Here is a 19,912-nt window from a genome sequence, read left to right on the forward strand (position 1 = left end):
CTGCGTTGCCCAGCTACATATATGGAGAACAATTCGCTAGACACTTCCCTCTAAAAAATAATATCTGATCTATGACGTCATCAAGTTCCGAGCGCATGTTTGAATCTCCAGAAATGATGTCATGATAGAACATTGTTTTACAGTGAAATAAATAATGCTTTGCTCTTTATTGTTTTTTTGCAATTTATCATGTAGCTATCTTATATTTATAGATAAACATACTATTTCTTTACTAAATACACAGAAAAATACAATAAAATAAACTGCCATACTCCTTGAAAAGTAGTTTTGCCTTTCAACAAATTCTCAGTTTTAACTTCACTTGAAAAAACAACAATTAGCATGCTACTATAATCATCATTTATTGTAAAAATAGCATTATATGCAATATAGCTCATATAACCAATCATATGAATCAACAACATCTAAATACACAGACATTAAAGCACCTGCACAATATATTCCAAATAACAGTAATTGTATAAATAGGTCACATGATCCCAGCATTCAACAAGCACACATTGTACTCTCCAGGTAACCACAGTTAGCGATCAGTAAGCTGGCAGTTATGTATGCATTGAATGGATCTGTATAACGGAGTGACGGAGTAAGCTTTAATGCCAATGTGATGGTTCTAGCCATTTCACAGCAGGGACACCTGGGTTTTGTACATTGTATCCATGTATAGATACTGAACCTGTGGAAGTTTCTAAATAGCCCTTTGTTTACACCAAATTCACCCCAACAATAGGTTAGGACTACAAAAAAGTATCTAGTTTCTGGTCTTTGGTTTGGCCAAAGTGCTGCAACAACTGGACCAGCCCAAAAGTTGGTTGGTTGGTTGGTTTGACGCAGTCTGTGAATGATCGAGTCTGGACCAGACAATCCAGTAATTGATATCATGAGCATCGATCCACATAATTGGGATCAATGACATGCATCAATCAAGTCAGCGAGTGACCACACGATCGTATTAGTCGCCTCTTAGGACAAGCATAGTCACCTGACAAGCCCCAAAGGCCCTATAATCTTAACACACACACAACCTCCACAGACACAGGCACATGTACACTTTTGGGGGGGAAACAGGTTAGAGTTACCTGCCCTTGGTTAAATACCTGAATTGACAGTGTCTTACAGAACGCAAAAATGAAGCCATACAGCTAAACATGATCCTCTGTCAGTTCATTGTTAAATGCAATGAAACATACCCATGTCAACATATGTTACCAAAGCCATAAATCTATATGAACTACAACCTTTTTCTTTTAAACTCCTTCCATACCCCTGATTTTTGAGCATTTCTACTTTAGGGACTGACCCATTGGTATACTTTCATTTTTGGAAGGGAGGGGGGGGGGGGGGGCTGGGATTTTGTATGGAGATCAGGTACTTTTTCAGCTTTGGCTGCACAACCAGATTTACTTACATATATGAGCCAGAAGATTTTTAAAGAAAATACACCTTGCAACAATGACATTTTTGTGGCAGGCAGTTTCTTTCTCTTAAAAGGCCATAATTATTTTTTTCCAGATTTTTCAGGGACAATATAATTTTTTCATATTGACTCATGAAATGTACATCAATCCTTTCCATCCAGCTCCAAACACAAATATGTCAGTTTGTAAACAAACAAGATACCACATCATCAAGAAGTTGACGAGAGCTGTCTCCAATACTCAAAATATCTACACCCATGTTCATGAAAACTAGTGTTCAAAAGAAAATAATGCCAAAATATTATGATGCATATAACTGATTATGACAATTATGACATAACCCAGGAAATTAATACTTTCTACTCAGTTGTGACGCAGCACTTGTGTGTATAAATACCCTGTGGACAAAACGAAAAAGGCAAGAGAGCAGATTCCTGAGGGCAGCTACATGGACGTCTCACTCTGTGACACTTTCACGGATCCTGCTTACATTTACAATCTTGACACCTTGCACTCACTCTACTATCTATGAGTTGGTTGTGTTTGAGAATTTCACAAGTTTCCATGTTCACAATCTTCACCCCTAGACCTCCTAGATGAACTGCATACAGAATGGTACTTGGGGTACATTTCCGCATACAGAATGGTACTTGAGGTACATTTCTGCATACAGAATGGTACTTGAGGTACATTTCTGCACATAGAATAGTACTTGGTGTACATTTCTGCACACAGAATGGTACTTGGGGTACATTTCTGCAAACAGAATGGTACAAGGGGTACATTTCTGCATACAGAATGACACTTAGGGACATTTCTGCACACAGAATGGTACTTGGGGTACATTTCTGCACACAGAATGGTACAAGGGGTACATTTCTGCATACAGAATGGGACTTACGGACATTTCTGCACACAGATTTTCTCTCATGACCTACAGTGCAATGACCCTGTTAGCTGTACTATACAACACAACATTTGCTAAGGACATTCTGTTATTTATTGACGGACAGAAATGTCCCTATGAAATGGTGATTGGTATATCCCAGAATAAGGACGCAGTACGAAATGAAACACATAAACACGCAATCACGAAAATGCACTTCTCCCAAATATTTGTTTCTGTTTCCCTCTGTGGATGAAATGCATGTATTGCGTAGCGACTTTGTTACTTCCTGCATTGCTTCAGGGCCTCCTCCAGAGCACGCAGGACGAGACGGACGTTGTCGGGGGTACAGTTGTACCCCATCACCCCAACTCGCCACACCTTCCCCGCCAGACTGCCAAGGCCCCCGGAGATCTCCACTCGGTAACTGAAGAACAAGACATGAGTTATAAGATTGTGGGTTCAAAATCCTGTTTCACCCTGATAATGTTTCTAGGTTTGTCAGCACCATGCCCGTGCTCATGAGTTTCACCAAAGTGGTAAACGTCCGAGACCTGCATCACTTTGGGCTTTCCTCCCACATTAAGCTGATATACCATGACACAACTGTTCCAAGCAGCATTAAACACAACTCACTCACTCACTCACTCATGGTTTGAAGCACAAAATATGTTTATCAACTGAGGATCTCCGCTCAGTAACTGGGGAATTAGACCTGATCCATGGTTTGAAGAAGAAAATAATGATGGCTTATCAACATAGGATAAGCATTTCAAATTAACTGAATGATTTCAGATGGATAGTTCAAAATAATACTGGTTGCTGCAAATTATTATAATATTTTTTTCATTTAATGCCACACTCAGCAATATACAGCTGTATGGCGGTGGCCTGTAATTGATCAAACCAGATAAACCATTAGTTGATATTATGAGCAATGATCAATGCCTGTCCACTTAGTCCATCCATATAGGCAGTGTTTGAAACAATTTCACAAGTAAGAAATGTCATGAAAATGCCCATATGCTATTTGTCTCCAGTAATATCACCGTGAAACCCACCCACTTAGACCAAGGCCCTGCAATGCCCTGAAACCCCAGCTTCTCCTTGCATCTCTGAGCTGCATCCTTTGACTGGGCCAGGATCTGGAGCTATATTCAAATTAAGCATCTGCATTTAGGCCCGTGGCAGGAGGATTTCATGTTGGGCCCTTAGTTTCAAAGTTGTATGGGTCCTTATGGCCAGCAGTAAATTTACGTGTCAATTCATTTGTCGCTATAAGCTGCAGTTTTTTTAATGAGGGCCAGAAGAGTCTAGTCAGGGCCTGCAGCTTCTAAAGTCTGTGGGTCCTGATGGCATCCTGGCAATATTGTACATTTCAGACAAAACCCTGCATATAATTGCCTCTTACGACAAGCATGGGTTGCTGGGAGCCAGTTCTTGTGTCTTGGATCCCTGGGGCCCAGTACAATACTCACTTCTTCATGGCGTAGTCTGCCACATCCTTCCAGTTGACTCCGTCGGGCACCTTGATGGCATTCACACAGGGGTTGCGGACATTCTGGCAGAGGAAAGTACACTTTGTAACCATAGGAACTACGGCAGCATAGAATCCTTCATGGAATAGGTCCATGGCATCAAAATAAAAAACATAATCTTTAACCCGGTCTTCGCTTTAATATTAACTGGATTATCCGATTATCATCCTGAGGTAAGAGTCAGTTGAGTAGCTGTTCACTCAACCATGATGTCTAACTAATGGGAGGTCATTCCCCAAGGGTTCCATTCCACGAAGTGATCGTAACGCTATGATTGTCAAATGTCTATGTTAAAGTATGGGAGTTACGATCGTCTTAGCACTACGACTGTCAAATGATCGTCTTAGCGTTATGATCGCTTTGTGGAACGGGGCCCCGAGTATTAAATGGTCAGTAACAATCAATTTAACCCTGAAACATCAAATTCAAGTGGAGTTGTATGTTTGCTTATGGTTCTAACCTTGTCCTTCACCAACAGCTCCAAGCCCAGTTTCTCCACGCCTTCGTGCAACATCTCCGCACACTGCTTGTGCCGCGCCCAGCTCGCCTCCAGACCCTGGGAGCACATTCATAATAAACACATCTCTCGTCACTATTGCTTTGTTTGTTTGTTTGTTTAATGCTGCACTCAACAATATTCCAGCTATATGACAGCGGTCTGTAAATAATCAAGTCTGGACCAGACAATCCAGTGATTGACATTGTGTGCATCGATCCACGTAATTGAGATACGATGACATGCGTCAACCAAGTCAGCGAGTCTGACTAGTAGTGACTACCCATCCAGTTAGTCGCCTCTTACGACATACATAGTCTATTGCTAATCAGTATGATGAAATATGTTCTTGTTAAACAAAGTTCTATGATCGGATTGGTGGAACTTGTTTATGTTGACCCACTCCACCAACTCTAGACCAGCTGACAGGTAACTACTATTGGAACTGAGAATGGGGGATGTGTGGGTGAGAGAATGGGTTAATATTCCAACAATACCACAGCTCAGGACACCAAAAATGGGCCTCACACATTGTACCCATATGGGGTGCCCCACAACCCCTGGAGAGATATAAGTTTTTTTAAACCCTAAATATGTTCTTAAATAAACGCCCTACTTTGATTGGCAAGTATTTGTAAAAATATTCCGAATCCATATACACCAATATGCGGGGCTGAGGAGAGACACTAGATATCACGAGGTTGTAATTCTAATTATATTTTATTTTTTAAATAACCTGACCATCCTTACCTCTTCCGCCAGTCGTGCAAGGCCCTCCCTCAGTGCATAGAAACTGCTGATGGGGCCAGTATGATGGTATCTGAAATATCATAACAACAACAATGACAACAGCAAGGCAAACAGTGAGAACTTCTACCCCCATCATATTTCTCAGTTCAAAACATGAAAAAAGCAACATTTTCTCAGAAAATCCATTTAAAATCAAACTTTTCTCTGAACCTGTCCTATTGGTATAGAAACTGTACCCCCAATTAGAAAAAGAATCCATGAAGCAATTTTTAAGTTAAAGTATACAATATTTTAAGTAAAAAAATGAAAAAAAGCTATATATTTTTTAGAAAATCCAAATATTGAAATCAAACATTGCACTGCACCTCTCCTATTGGTATAGAAAGTGTTCACCAAGAATCCATGCAGTACTGGCCAACCAACCCAACTACTGGCCAACCAACCCAACTACTGGCCAACCAACCCAACTACTGGCCAACCACCCCGGCTACTGGCAAACCAACTCGACTTCAGGCCAACCAACCCGGCTACTGGCCAACCAACCTGGCTACTGGCCAACCAACCCTGACTACTGGCCAACCAACCCAACTACTGGCCAACCAACTCGACTTCAGACCAACCAACCCGGCTACTGGCCAACCAACCCTGACTACTGGCCAACCAACCCAACTACTGGCCAACCAACTCGACTTCAGACCAACCAACCCGGCTACTGGCCAACCAACCCTGACTACTGGCCAACCAACCCAACTACTGGCTAACCAACTCGACTTCAGGCCAACCAACCCGGCTACTGGCCAACCAACCCTGACAACTGGCCAACCAACCAGACTACCGGCCAACCAACTTGACTACAGGCCAACCAACTCGACTTCAGGCCAACCAACCCGGCTACTGGCTAACCAACCCTGACTACAGGCCAACCAACCCAACTACTGGCCAACCAACCCGACTACAGGCCAACCAACCTGACTACTGGCCATCCAACCCGACTACTGGCTAACAAACCCGACTACAGGCCAACCAACTCGACTCCAGGCCAACCAACCCAGCTACTGGCTAACCAACCCTGACTACTGGCCAACCAACCCGACTACAGGCCAACCAACCCGGCTACTGGCCAACCAACCCAGCTACTGGCCAACCAACCCGGCTACTGGCCAACCAACTCGACTCCAGGCCAACCAACCACAGCTACTCACCTCCTTGGTCCTGCGTCACATCCCCAGTAGTTGGAGAGCTCGTTAGCATCAAAATAGTACGACCTCACTTTTGTCTTGCGGTTCTGTATCTTCTCTCTGGAACAGAACATAACCATGTGCGTGAAGTCGAGGGATTCAGTGAGTTGGAGCCTAGGCCCCTGGGCAGACCTGGCAAGAGTGACATTCGTGTGTCTGTTTTCTCCAATACTTAGAATATAGATATACCACCTGCAAATTAGACCCCAAATAACGCACAGACACGAGCTCAGTTTTGTGAGTGGCTGAGGTTTAATGCTCCTTTTAACAGTATTTCAGATATATACTACTCAAAAGAAGTTACAAAATACCTAAAATTATATTAATTAAAGTCATATTAAAGATTAGCTGTTCTTTAACTTCTTTTGAGTAGTATATGACGCGTCAGTTTGATGTGCAAGTAAATCCCGATGTGATGCAGGCCTAGGACCTTACCACTTACTGCATAGCTGAGTGAGTGAGTGAGCGAGTGGGTGAGCGAGTGAGCGAGTGAGTGAGTGGGTGGGTTTGAGTGAGTGAGTGCATGCGTGCATGCGTGACTGACTGCAGGTTTGCGTGAGTGAGTGAGTGACCCCGGATCTATTCTCTCCCTGGCTCCACACAGCAAGTGTTCAGGTTACCATGGTTACCACTGTTTCTGTGAATGTCCTGGCAGCTCTATACTAACCTGGCCCTGTCGGAGAACGATACGGGCGCGGCTCCGGGCGGGGCACTCAGCACCTTCTGTGAGCCGGAATACAAGGCATCAATTCCTGGAAACAATGACGTCACCTTCAGATCTTGACTCAACCAATAATGTCAATATACAGAATAACAGAAACTAAAATTCCATGACAAAAAAAGTGAACCACAAAATATCTGTTCACCCGTACAGTTATGTCCAAAACATTCCATAAAGGTTATAATAAACAGGTAAACAAGAATAAGTAATGGGTGAGATAAAAACATATTTCAAAATGATCAGCACTAGCAGAGCCAAAAAGGAAAATGAAAGGTATTATCTTTTGTTCCACAGACTACAAACTTGTGTTTGTTTGTTGTTTAACGCCGCACTCAGCAATATTCCAGCTATATGACGGTGGTCTGTAAATAATCCAGTCTGGACCAGATAATCCAGTGATTGACATCATGAGCATTGATCCACGCAATTGGGATCGATGACATGCATCAACCAAGTCAGCAAGCCTGACCATCTGATCCAGTTAGTCGCTGGTTTAGTTAAGTTCTGATCAATTACATATTGCCAAGATATGACTGCTGCATATCTCAACAGTCACCCGCTCACTCTTCAAACCAACATTTCTGACCACTGCACACTTCAAGATTCACTCACCCGTCACACTTACCCATCTGGTCCATGAGGATAGGGACGCCTCCCATGGCGGCAACAGAGTCCACCACCAACAGACAGTTGTATCTGCAACATCACCGACATTAAAGTCACGCACACTCAAACCCATTCATAGACGGATCCAGAGGGGGGTCCAGGGGGTCCGGATCCCCCTTTGAAAACCCAATGTGGTATGTTGTAGGCAGTAACATTGATGAGAGAAGATTTTGATATTTTGGACCCAACCCTTTTAAAAATGCTGGATCTGCCCGTGACTTTGTCTACAGTTGATGTTCTTGTGTCAATGCAAAGTGTTGCATGCATTATTGATTCAAAAGGTAATACAGATTTCTCTTTCAACAATATTTCAGTTTCAGTTAAATAACTACTGGTCAGCTAAGCATGGGAGGAAAACCACATGTGAGTGAGTGAGATTTTACGCCGCTTTTAGCAATATTCCAGCAATATCACGGCGGGGGACACCAGAAATGGGCTTCACACATTGTACCCATGTCGGGAATCGAACCCGGGTCTTCGGCGTGACAAGCGAACGCTTTAACCACTAGGCCACCCGACCGCCCAAAACCACATGTGACACAGGTCATAGGGTGAGTGAGTGAACGTGTTTTACGCCGCATATAGCAATATTCCAGCAATATCATGACGGGGTGCACTAGAAATGGGCTTCACACATTGTACACATGTGGGGAATCGAACCCAGGTCAATCATGTGATGAGCGAGCGCTTTAACCATTAGGCTACCCCACCACCTCAACACAGATCATAGATATACAGAATCACTTTGATGAAACCCAACCAGGGGTCACTGTGCAGATTCCGGGTTAGAATAAGTTCACAGGAAGGGTAACCCGATGATAGGGTGGTCAGACTAAGCAGTTGCTACATTTTGCTTGCCACATCATGATATAATTCTATGAGGATTGGCGTAGTACCCCCATCGTCTTTACTACTCCTGGATCGTAGCTCATTGATATCAATGATTGGATTGTCTGGCCAAGATTCCATTGATTGCCGGCGGCTGGCATATAACTGTCATATCGCAGAGTGGGGCGTAAAACAACATACAGTCCCTCCTGACTGGTTTGCCTTCTCCAACTCACTTGTGACACAGCTCCCCGAGGCCCTCCAGGGGTTGGGCTGTGGACCCTGATGACTCCCCGTGAGTTATAAACAAAATGGTCGGTTTCTCAGCCTTCAGACCCTGAAAAATTGAAATAAATCTAATATAAGTGACCAAACTTGTCTACATATGTTGAAACACCATCAATATCCATCTGATTGTGACATAAAATAGATAAATTACCTGGCAGACACTCATGCATCCTCAATATCTCCTAGCCTAGTGGTTAAAGCATTCGCTCATCACCCCGAAGACCCGGGTTCGATTCCTGACATGGGTACAATGTGTGAAGCCCATTTCTGGTGTCCCCCTCTGTGATATTACTGGAATATTGCTGAAAGCGGCGTAAAACCATACTCACTCACTCCAGGTCTAACAATAAATGCCCGGGGAATTTCAGGCCAACAGTCTGTCACTTGTAAGACTCTCAAATGTCTTGTGATATTTTTATGATTGAAAAAAGTAGGTTACAGTAATCCAATCAAAACGAATAAAATGAGGTCAACCTTGTACGACACGTTACGTACAGATTTAGTATCTTACCACCTGTATCTTCACCACGTGGGTAATATCTGTATATATTGCAATATTGTAATATCCTACCAGCTAATATTCTAGATCAAAAGTTCCTGATTCACAAAACGAGTAGTAATAGTGGCCGACATAGTTTTATTGTGTAGGTGTAGACAGTTCTTGATTCACAAAATGAGTAGTAATAGTGGCCGACATAGTTTTATTGTGTAGGTGTAGACAGTTCCTGATTCACAAAATGAGTAGTAATAGTGGCAGACACTGTTTTATTGTGTAGGTGTAGACAGTTCTTGATTCACAAAACGAGTAGTACCGTAAAAGTAGTAATAGTGGCCGACACTGTTTTATTGTGTAGGTGTAGACAGTTCCTGATTCACAAAATGAGTAGTACCGTAATAGTAGTAATAGTGGCAGACACTGTTTTATTGTGTAGGTGTAGACAGTTCCTGATTCACAAAATGAGTAGTACCGTAATAGTAGTAATAGTGGCCGACACTGTTTTATTGTGTAGGTGTAGACAGTTCTTGATTCACAAAACGAGTAGTACCGTAATAGTAGTAATAGTGGCCGACACTGTTTTATTGTGTAGGTGTAGACAGTTCTTGATTCACAAAACGAGTAGTACCGTAAAAGTAGTAATAGTGGCCGACACTGTTTTATTGTGTAGGTGTAGACAGTTCTTGATTCACAAAACGAGTAGTACCGTAATAGTAGTAATAGTAATAGTGGCCGACATAGTTTTATTGTGTAGGTGTAGACAGATCTTGATTCACAAAACGAGTAGTACCGTAATAGTAGTAATAGTAATAGTGGCCGACATAGTTTTATTGTGTAGGTGTAGACAGTTCTTGATTCACAAAACGAGTAGTACCGTAATAGTAGTAATAGTGGCAGACACTGTTTTATTGTGTAGGTGTAGACAGTTCCTGATTCACAAAGTGAGTAGTACCGTAAAAGTAGTAATAGTGGCCGACACTGTTTTATTGTGTAGGTGTAGACAGTTCTTGATTCACAAAACGATTAGTACCGTAAAAGTAGTAATAGTGGCCGACACAGTTTTATTGTGTAGGTGTAGACAGTTCTTGATTCACAAAACGAGTAGTACCGTAATAGTAGTAATAGTGGCCGACACGGTTTTATTGTGTAGGTGTAGACAGTTCTTGATTCACAAAATGAGTAGTACCGTAAAAGTAGTAATAGTGGCCGACACTGTTTTATTGTGTAGGTGTAGACAGTTCCTGATTCACAAAATGAGTAGTACCGTAATAGTAGTAATAGTAATAGTGGCCGACATAGTTTTATTGTGTAGGTGTAGACAGTTCCTGATTCACAAAATGAGTAGTACCGTAATAGTAGTAATAGTAATAGTGGCCGACATAGTTTTATTGTGTAGGTGTAGACAGTTCCTGATTCACAAAATGAGTAGTACCGTAAAAGTAGTAATAGTAATAGTGGCCGACATAGTTTTATTGTGTAGGTGTAGACAGTTCCTGATTCACAAAATGAGTAGTACCGTAATAGTAGTAATAGTAATAGTGGCCGACATAGTTTTATTGTGTAGGTGTAGACAGTTCCTGATTCACAAAATGAGTAGTACCGTAAAAGTAGTAATAGTAATAGTGGCCGACATAGTTTTATTGTGTAGGTGTAGACAGTTCCTGATTCACAAAATGAGTAGTACCGTAATAGTAGTAATAGTAATAGTGGCCGACATAGTTTTATTGTGTAGGTGTAGACAGTTCCTGATTCACAAAATGAGTAGTACCGTAAAAGTAGTAATAGTGGCCGACACTGTTTTATTGTGTAGGTGTAGACAGTTCTTGATTCACAAAACGAGTAGTACCGTAAAAGTAGTAATAGTGGCCGACACGGTTTTATTGTGTAGGTGTAGACAGTTCTTGATTCACAAAACGAGTAGTACCGTAATAGTAGTAATAGTGGCCGACACGGTTTTATTGTGTAGGTGTAGACAGTTCCTGATTCACAAAATGAGTAGTACCGTAAAAGTAGTAATAGTGGCCGACACGGTTTTATTGTGTAGGTGTAGACAGTTCTTGATTCACAAAACGAGTAGTACCGTAATAGTAGTAATAGTAATAGTGGCCGACATAGTTTTATTGTGTAGGTGTAGACAGTTCCTGATTCACAAAATGAGTAGTACCGTAATAGTAGTAATAGTAATAGTGGCCGACATAGTTTTATTGTGTAGGTGTAGACAGTTCCTGATTCACAAAATGAGTAGTACCGTAATAGTAGTAATAATGGCCGACATGGTTTTATTGTGTAGGTGTAGACAGATCTTGACACCACAAATTGATACATTCGGTGTAACATTTGACGTACAGAAGAAATATACAAAACTCCTATACTGACATTCTTACCTCCTCTATTTCACTCAATGTAAACACCTCTCCCATTGGTCGAAGCAGTTTCTTGGCTACGGACCCTAAAAAAGTCACACATGTCACTCAGACATATGAAAGCATTCACCAAAGAAACTTGTTAAGTATTTTGTATATTCAAGAAACTAAACAAACAGCTTTTACAACACATTGTCTCGTACTGTACATATAGAATACTAACAGGCTCCCGTGTAATACCAAATTTATGAAACAAGTGAATAAATCTGGTATCTGACGAGCGAAAGTTTCATAAAATTGGTTTTGCACGGAAGCTTGTTTAGTATTTTGTTTATTACTTGCCATTTATAATGTTTTTAGAATTATACTGTTGAGTTCGAATAAGCTGACATGCATGATTCACAGCATAATCGGGCCTTGCACCTCAAAGTTTACAATCACGTCACAATATCCGATGACGTAATTTGTGGAATTTTGTTGCAAGATCCATCGCCGAAACAATGCCATGTGACGTCAGCCAAGCAACAAGGTTCCTGGGGTCATCGAGTGTGCATAAGCTCCTCTCAGTGATCTATCATCTCCACACGCAATGTCATTGAATAAGCCAAGGGATGTTGAGAGCTTTTAATATTTGTTCGCGAAACTTGTTTCGACAGTACATGATCACGCATTTTGGTATTACACAATGTGTAATACAGCTGTATGTTTATGTGATCTCTTCACAGGCAAGTCATAGATTTAGGTAAGTTGAACCCATAATTTGAAGCTGCATATGGAGAATAACAGGAAGCTCTTGGAGTAGTGGATAGTGTGTCTGCCTGGAGAGCAGGTCGGTGGTTCAATCCCCTAGCCATGTCACACCAGAAGATGGTAAAAGACAGTACTTGTTACTCTGCCTGGCGCTCGGCATTAGGGGATAATACAAGGCCTGGTCAGCTCGGAATCTGTATAATGTGTCTATGTGGGGTATGCATGTTAAACTCATCTCATGCTTCGTGCACTGTAAGAACTAACTGGTGATTGGCTAGTCGGGCTCAGTGATTACATTTGTTTGTTTGTTGTTTAAAGCCCCACTCTGCATTATTCCAGCTATATGACAGCAGTCAGTAAATAATCAGTCAGTCCAGTGATTAATATCATTGGCATCGATCTTCACAATTGGGATACAATGACATGCATCAACCAAGTCTGTGAGCCTGACCACCCGATCTCGTTAGTTTGTTTGTTTGTTGCTTAAAGCCACACTCTGCAATATTCCAGCTATAGGACAGCAGTCTGTAAATAATCGCGTTTTGACCAGACAATCCAGTGACTGACATCATGAGCACTGATCTACACAATTGGGATACAATGACAAGCATCAACCAAGTCAGTGAGTCTGACCACCCGCGATCTCGTTAGTCCCCTCTTACGACAAGCATGGGATGCTGGAGACCTATTCTCTACCCGGATCTTCACAGGTTCGGTGATTACATGTCATCACACACGTGTAATGTAAGAACTAACTGGGGATTGGGTGGTCGGGCTCGGTGATTACATGTCATCACATAAGTGTAATGTAAGAACTAACTGGGGATTGGGTGGTCGGGCTCAGTGATTACATGTCATCACATACGTGTAATGTAAGAACTAACTGGGGATTGGGTGGTCGGGCTCCGTGATTACATGTCATCACACACATGTAACGTAAGAACTAACTGGGAATTGGGTGGTCGGGCTCGGTGATATTACATGTCATCCAAACGTGTATTGTAAGAACTGACTGGGGATTGGGTGGTCGGGTTCAGTGATTACATGTCATCACACACATGTAATGTAAGAACTAGCTGGGGATTCGGTGGTCGGGCTCGGTGATTACATGTCATCACATACGTGTAATGTAAGAACTAGCTGGGGATTGGGTGGTCGGGCTCAGTGATTACATGTCATCACATACGTGTAATGTAAGAACTAACTGGGGATTGGGTGGTCGGGCTCAGTGATTACATGTCATCACACACGTGTATTGTAAGAACTAACTGGGGATTGGGTGGTCGGGCTCAGTGATTACATGTCATCACATACATGTAATGTAAGAACTAACTGGGGATTGGATGGTGGGGCTCAGTGATTACATGTCATCACATACGTGTAATGTAAGAACTAGCTGGGGTTTGGGTGGTCGGGTTCAGTGATTACATGTCATCATATTTCAGTCAGAGCCTGATCAAGATTTTATTTTTTATGGGCACGGTGAAACAGATGGCATACTGATGACCGGAATAGACAACATGGCTCCTTACCGTTTCTATCAACCATTTCAGCAAACCTCAGCCCCCATATCCCGTTCTCGCAGACAAGTGCAGTTTCACCTTGTTCCAGCAAGTTGACGACCATGGCTTCCATTGCAGCATGGCCTGACAACACACAAAACAGATCATGTCTTGTCCTTTCAAATCATGGCACAGCGAGGGACAGCAGAAACAGGCTTCACATGCAGTCTCACATGGTGGATATAACATGTATCCCCTACTTTTCCTGCTACTTTATACTAGTGAATAACTGATGTATGTAATACTTGAACATTACACAAACAGCCATGTCTCTCACTAAACATAGGGTGCAACACGTGCCATCGACTTGCCTATCAGGCAGTGATATAGTTTGCCAGTCCAAGACAAGTTCTGCAGTTAATTTTTCAAAATTCTGGGGTAAAATTGCCAAAATTGTGTGGCTAAAATTATAAAAATGCTGTGGTAAGTTCTTCTATAAAACATAACAATTTCCCCCTCAAATATTAATACAAACTCACTTTTTTTCTCTTAAAATTTTAATATCTTGCATTTTGAATATTTCCTTTTCATTGAGATTCATAATGCCCTTTTCAATTTCTGAATACTGGGATACCCACAATTATTTTATTACTCATATGATGCATAGGGCGTGTTAAACATTTTCATATACCACGTTTATATTTCATCAAGTTTGTTTGAATTTTATATATTAATAAACGTTGTCACAAGGAATACTGTTAGTGTTAGGCACCAGGAACATGCCATTACGATTTTAACCATTCCACTGGCACTCAAACAAGAACCCTGTGGAATTTGGAACTCTGTTTTGATATCCACTTACTCAGTGTTCAGCTGATGAAGGGCAAGATGTAGCCCTTGAACTTGTTACAAACAAGGAAGAAGTTTCATGTTGTCACGTAGTTTGTCAAGAGTTGTCTCCCCTTACCTGTTCCTGAAATTGCAAATGTCCAGCTGTTCTTGGTCTGAAAGGCGTACTGGATTCCTGCCTTCACTTCATCCATGATCTGCGGAAGTAGAATTAAATCTTGAGGGGACACGTATTGATAGAACCTGAGTAGAACATTGATTGACAGGTCAGTTCAGATACTCGATTGTTTACAGACCACTGACGTCTCATGGCAGGAGTGAGTGAGTGAGTGAGTGAGTGAGTGAGTGGGTGGGTGTGTGTGTGAGTGAGTGAGTGGGTTGGTGGGTGAGTGAATGAGTGAGTGAGTGGGCGGGTCAGTGAGTGAGTGAGTGAGTGAGTGAGTGATTTGTTGTTTAACGCACCACTCAGCAATATTCCAGCTGTATGACGATGGTCTGTAAATAATCGAGTCTGGACCAGACAATCCAATGATTGACATCATGGGCATCGATCCATGCAATTGGGATACGATGACATGCATCCACTAAGTCAGCGAGTCTGACCACCCAATCCCATTAGTCGCCTCTTACGGCAAGCATAGTCGCCTTTTACAGCTAGTAAGGGTTGCTGAAGACCTACTCTACCCTTGATCTTCAGCAACCCATGCTTGCCATGCCATGTCATGTCATCAATCCCAATTGCGTGGATCGATGCTCATGATGTCAATCACTGGACTGTCTGGTCCAGACTGGATTATTTACAGACCGCCGTCATGTAGTTGGAATATTGCTGAGTGCTGCTTTAAACAACAAACAAAACCATGGTAATCCAACATCTAGCAGGGACCAGGGCTAAAAAAGTGATGTCTTTTATTTTACAGATTTGTAAGCTTCTGCAGAAGAAATAAACACAAAAAATACTTCACTGTCAGTTTTGGAAAATAAGCCATGATAAGAAAGAATATGTTTTTAACTGGTCTAATATGAAAGGTGCTATGCAGTGATCTCAAACAAGTCACAGGAAAAAAAACAAAAAAAACAAGTTATAGATGTATATGGTATATAATACATACAGAGCTCCAGATAAGCTTTTGGTGTTGTGGGTATTTTACCCATGCATTTTAAAATCATTGGGTATCAGTAATTCTATCTGGGTATTCAAATTTCTGTTACCCACTAGTTTTTACACATGTGGGTATTTAAGTTAAATATTTAAAAACACTATTCATCTAGTCCCTGCAAACTGGTGTCGTGTGGGTTCTTTATAGGACTAAAAAATACCACGATACTTCCACAAGAAAGTGTGATGGCAAATGATCATGATGTAACTGCCATCGTGGAGTTTGGCAAGGTTGACGGAATGCCCGTTTATAATTTCAAAATAAGTTGCTGATTTGCTAATCGAATACGCAGGGTTACTTAACACTATTTAGATGATACGCACAAGTTTTATTTTTGAAGCGTATCTGTAATGTTCGTTGCGTATTTGATACGCTTGGATTTTATTTTACTGTGTATTTCTGCATTTTTTATGCGTATTTCACGCAGATACCAGCTTATCTGAAGCTCTGTACATAGATTCCAGATATCTCATGGACATTGTTGAACGAAGTAATACACTGTGTATACAATATTTACATGATAGGGTGTCAGTTTTCCAACACGTTGCACAACGTGATACTGTCAAAATAGAGACAGTTGGATATATCACTTATATCAGGGCAGTCTCATACTATCTCATTGTAAGTTACATGTTCAGCTGTTACATGGATGCTATTATAGAGCTTACATTAGGGAACATTTCACATAGTGGTCGTAGCACTAGTCTATGTTAAAGAAGGCCTAAGTCCATGTTAAAGTATAGCTGTTATGCTGTACTTGCTTATGAAACCTCGTAATTATGGCCATTAATCGCATGGTTTTGTATTCTCACTTTTTCTGAATTCATGCATCATATTATCCACATTTGGAAAATCAATACAAAGATAATAGATGAAACAGATGGTTGCCAAAACAACAGTCACAATCAATTCTTATATGAGATATTAACATTCTGTACAGCCTCTTTAAGGCTGTTGATGAAATGTACAAGCTTTAAAAATATTTACCCGTATATTAATAAAGATGACTCCCTCAAAAGAATCCAACCTTGACAATATCAGACATGTCCATTTTATGCACAGGTGGGTATTTCCCACATATTCTCACAATCCGCACGACAATTACCTGTACCTTTTCTACCAGTACTGATTGTCATGTCTCTCCCGATTTTGAATGGATCATTCGGCCATTGCATTTATCTGCGTTGCCAAGCTACATCTATGGGGTACAATTTATAAGGGACTCCCCTCTCAAAAATAACGTTGTCCAATATACGATGTCATCAAGTTGCGAGCGCATGTTCGAATCTCCAGAAATGATGTCATGATAGAACAATGTTTAATTGTGAAATAAACCACACCTTGTTCTTTGAGATTTATCGTGTAGCTATCTTATATATGTAATTTAATTATGTTTATGGAATTTGAGTCAACATGAACTTGATAAATGTCAATAATCATGACAGGCCATAGTTTCCATTGCATTGTTGTTTCGTTCCTGATAGTTATAGTACGACACAGGCAAGCTGGCGGTGGTAAAGGTTTATAATTAAAAGCAAATTAATTACAAAAAAATACATTTCAGTTCTCTTGTTCTTTGCAAGACCACATCTCTGCCCAAGAACCCTCTCCGTGGTCTAGTGGTAGAGTGTCCGCCCGGAGAGTGGAAGATGCGGGGTTTGATCCCCGGATGCGTCATACCAAAAGACATTTAAAAGATGGTACTTGTTGTTACCCTGTTACATTTAGGGTCTAAAACAAGGACTGGTTGGCTCGGAGTCAGTATACTGTGTCTGAGTGGGGTATTCATGTTAAACTGCGGCATGGTATCTCAGTGTGCTAGCACTATAAATCGGCATCAGTCCGGACTAGTACAAGCAGCCACACACACACACACACACACATGCATGCTCGTTGGTATATAAGTGCAATAATCTTAGACGTGACATTAAACCCAATTTCACCACACTTCTGCCCAAGAAAATATAACCCAAACTATTAAATCAAGTTCACCTTGCTAGTCCTATTTATGATTAGATGCCTATACCATCAATTAGTTATATCATAAAACAGCTTAAAATACAGCTATGGCGTCACTTTATTGTTTCAACTGTAGATTATCTGTGACGACTTAACAGTTTACTGACCTACTATAATTAAGCTCAAGCACCAATTGTTAGCATGTGAGTACACAATGCTAGAATGTGTACTTTAGTAAGAAAGCAGTGTCCGAAATATAACATTTATTACATCTCAGCGTGTGCATAATTACAAATGCATTGGCTACAACGATCAAATTACGATCAAATTGCACGAGTGTTTTTTATCAGCACGTCTGAGAATTAGTTCTTTCACGCTTGTGTCTGATAGCACCCACACGCTTCACGCGCTCGGCACGCAAAGAACACGTTTTTTCGTCACCCCCATTCACAAATCCCCGCAATACAACCGTTAACAATGCACGATTGAGAACATATGGCTGAAGTTGGCAACACGTGACGAGTGAATTACCTCGGTGAATTCCGGATGCAGGTGGCCCAACATTGGTAAGGCATTCGCTGCCAGGATTCGAGGGGGGCAGTTCGAAGGGCCGGGACCCATCAAGGTCTTGAAGGGGAAATTCATGGGTCGGAGCAAGGACTCAGGAGGAGGAGCTAGCGTCGCCATTGCTGCAGCTGATCTCATAAACGCTTGACTGTTCGCGGAGATTCTAAGCAGACTCTGCGCTTCAATCAGTCTAAGGCTGGTCGATAAAATGCTCCGTGCCATCACGCCGACAGGTACGGTTTGTAGTGAGCGTGTTTAACACGGTGAAGACTGAAAATGCTTCCTGTGAAATTCCGTTTACATGCTATAGCGTTGTGTTTTAATGTCAATATCTGCGAGAAGATTGAGACTGCGTGCTATTTTGGAGATGGTCACATAATAAAGTGCATGTAAGCATGAATTCAGTAACCCCCACCCCCAACACTCCCCCACCCCACACACCCTTTTCACCTGTGGTTGACAGCGTGAGCAACGACAATCTAGGCATGTCATGAATCAAAGCTTTCCGATCGTAATGAAACAGCTCTTGCTGTTAGCTCCATTCTTCCCTGACTACATACAACGCTAACTCTTTGGTGCTAGCAAATAGTGAGTTAGTGAGTAGGGGTTTAAGCCGCTTTTAGCAATATTCCAGCTATATCACGGCGGGGGACACCAGAAATGGGCTACACACATTGTACCCATGTCGGGAATCGAACCCGGGTTTTAGGCGTGACGAGCGAACGCTTTAACCACTCGGCTACCCGACCGCCCCTGCTAGCAAATATATTGAGTGAAGCGACATGGGTTGAGTCCAGTGTTTTGAGTGGGTTGTCGAGCTGAATTTCGGAATCACCGACAACAGCCTGTACACAAACTATGGCGCTGTATATGCTCAGGCAGTTTGTTTACACCGTAATTCTTCAGTCGAACATATGACAGGCACTGAAAGCATATAAGCACGGCAACTTGGTAAGCTAACATGAGGCGGGCATCCCTAAAGAAAACTTAGCAGGCCTCGCAAAGCTTCGTTCTACAACGCAAGAGACCATTATCGAGTCTTGATCAGGCAATCCAGTGATTGACATAATGAGCATCGGTCCACGTTGTTCCGGAGCGGGAGCTGGGATTTTGTATCGACATTTGATATATTTTCAACTTCAGCTTCAAAACCAGATATTTATGTATCTAAAACTATAATAAGCCTGAGTTTTGTTTCAAGAAAATAGACCGCCTCCGTGGTCTAGTGGTAGAGCGTCCGCCCGGAGAGCGGAAGGTTCGGGGTTCGATCCGTGGCCGTGTCATACCAAAAGACGTTAAAAGATGGTACTTGTTGTTAACTGTCTGGTGCTCGGCATTAAGGGGCTAAAACAAGGACTGGTCGGCTCGGAGTCAGTATACTGTGTCTAAGTGGGTTAATTATTCATGTTAAACTGC

The 19,912-nt window shown here is 41.8% G+C and overlaps 1 protein-coding gene across 1 annotated transcript; it reads right to left on the minus strand.

Annotated features, from left to right (window-relative positions):
* Positions 1-375: 375 nt before the first annotated feature.
* On the minus strand, positions 376-18,744 carry LOC139471179 (alanine--glyoxylate aminotransferase-like). The gene is made up of 12 exons (XM_071253460.1): positions 18,461-18,744; positions 14,929-15,007; positions 13,992-14,105; positions 11,731-11,795; positions 8,799-8,899; positions 7,694-7,764; positions 7,015-7,099; positions 6,312-6,407; positions 5,110-5,179; positions 4,324-4,419; positions 3,804-3,886; positions 376-2,752 (listed from the first exon to the last, which is right to left on the minus strand). The coding sequence occupies exons 1-12, from the start codon at positions 18,716-18,718 to the stop codon at positions 2,608-2,610; spliced, it is 1,263 nt and encodes a 420-aa protein (XP_071109561.1). The 5' UTR covers positions 18,719-18,744; the 3' UTR covers positions 376-2,607.
* Between the last annotated feature and the right edge of the window lie 1,168 nt (positions 18,745-19,912).

Source organism: Haliotis cracherodii, unplaced genomic scaffold, assembly GCF_022045235.1.
Source record: "Haliotis cracherodii isolate W230 unplaced genomic scaffold, xgHalCrac1.p SCAF_22, whole genome shotgun sequence".
NCBI lineage: Eukaryota > Metazoa > Mollusca > Gastropoda > Lepetellida > Haliotidae > Haliotis > Haliotis cracherodii.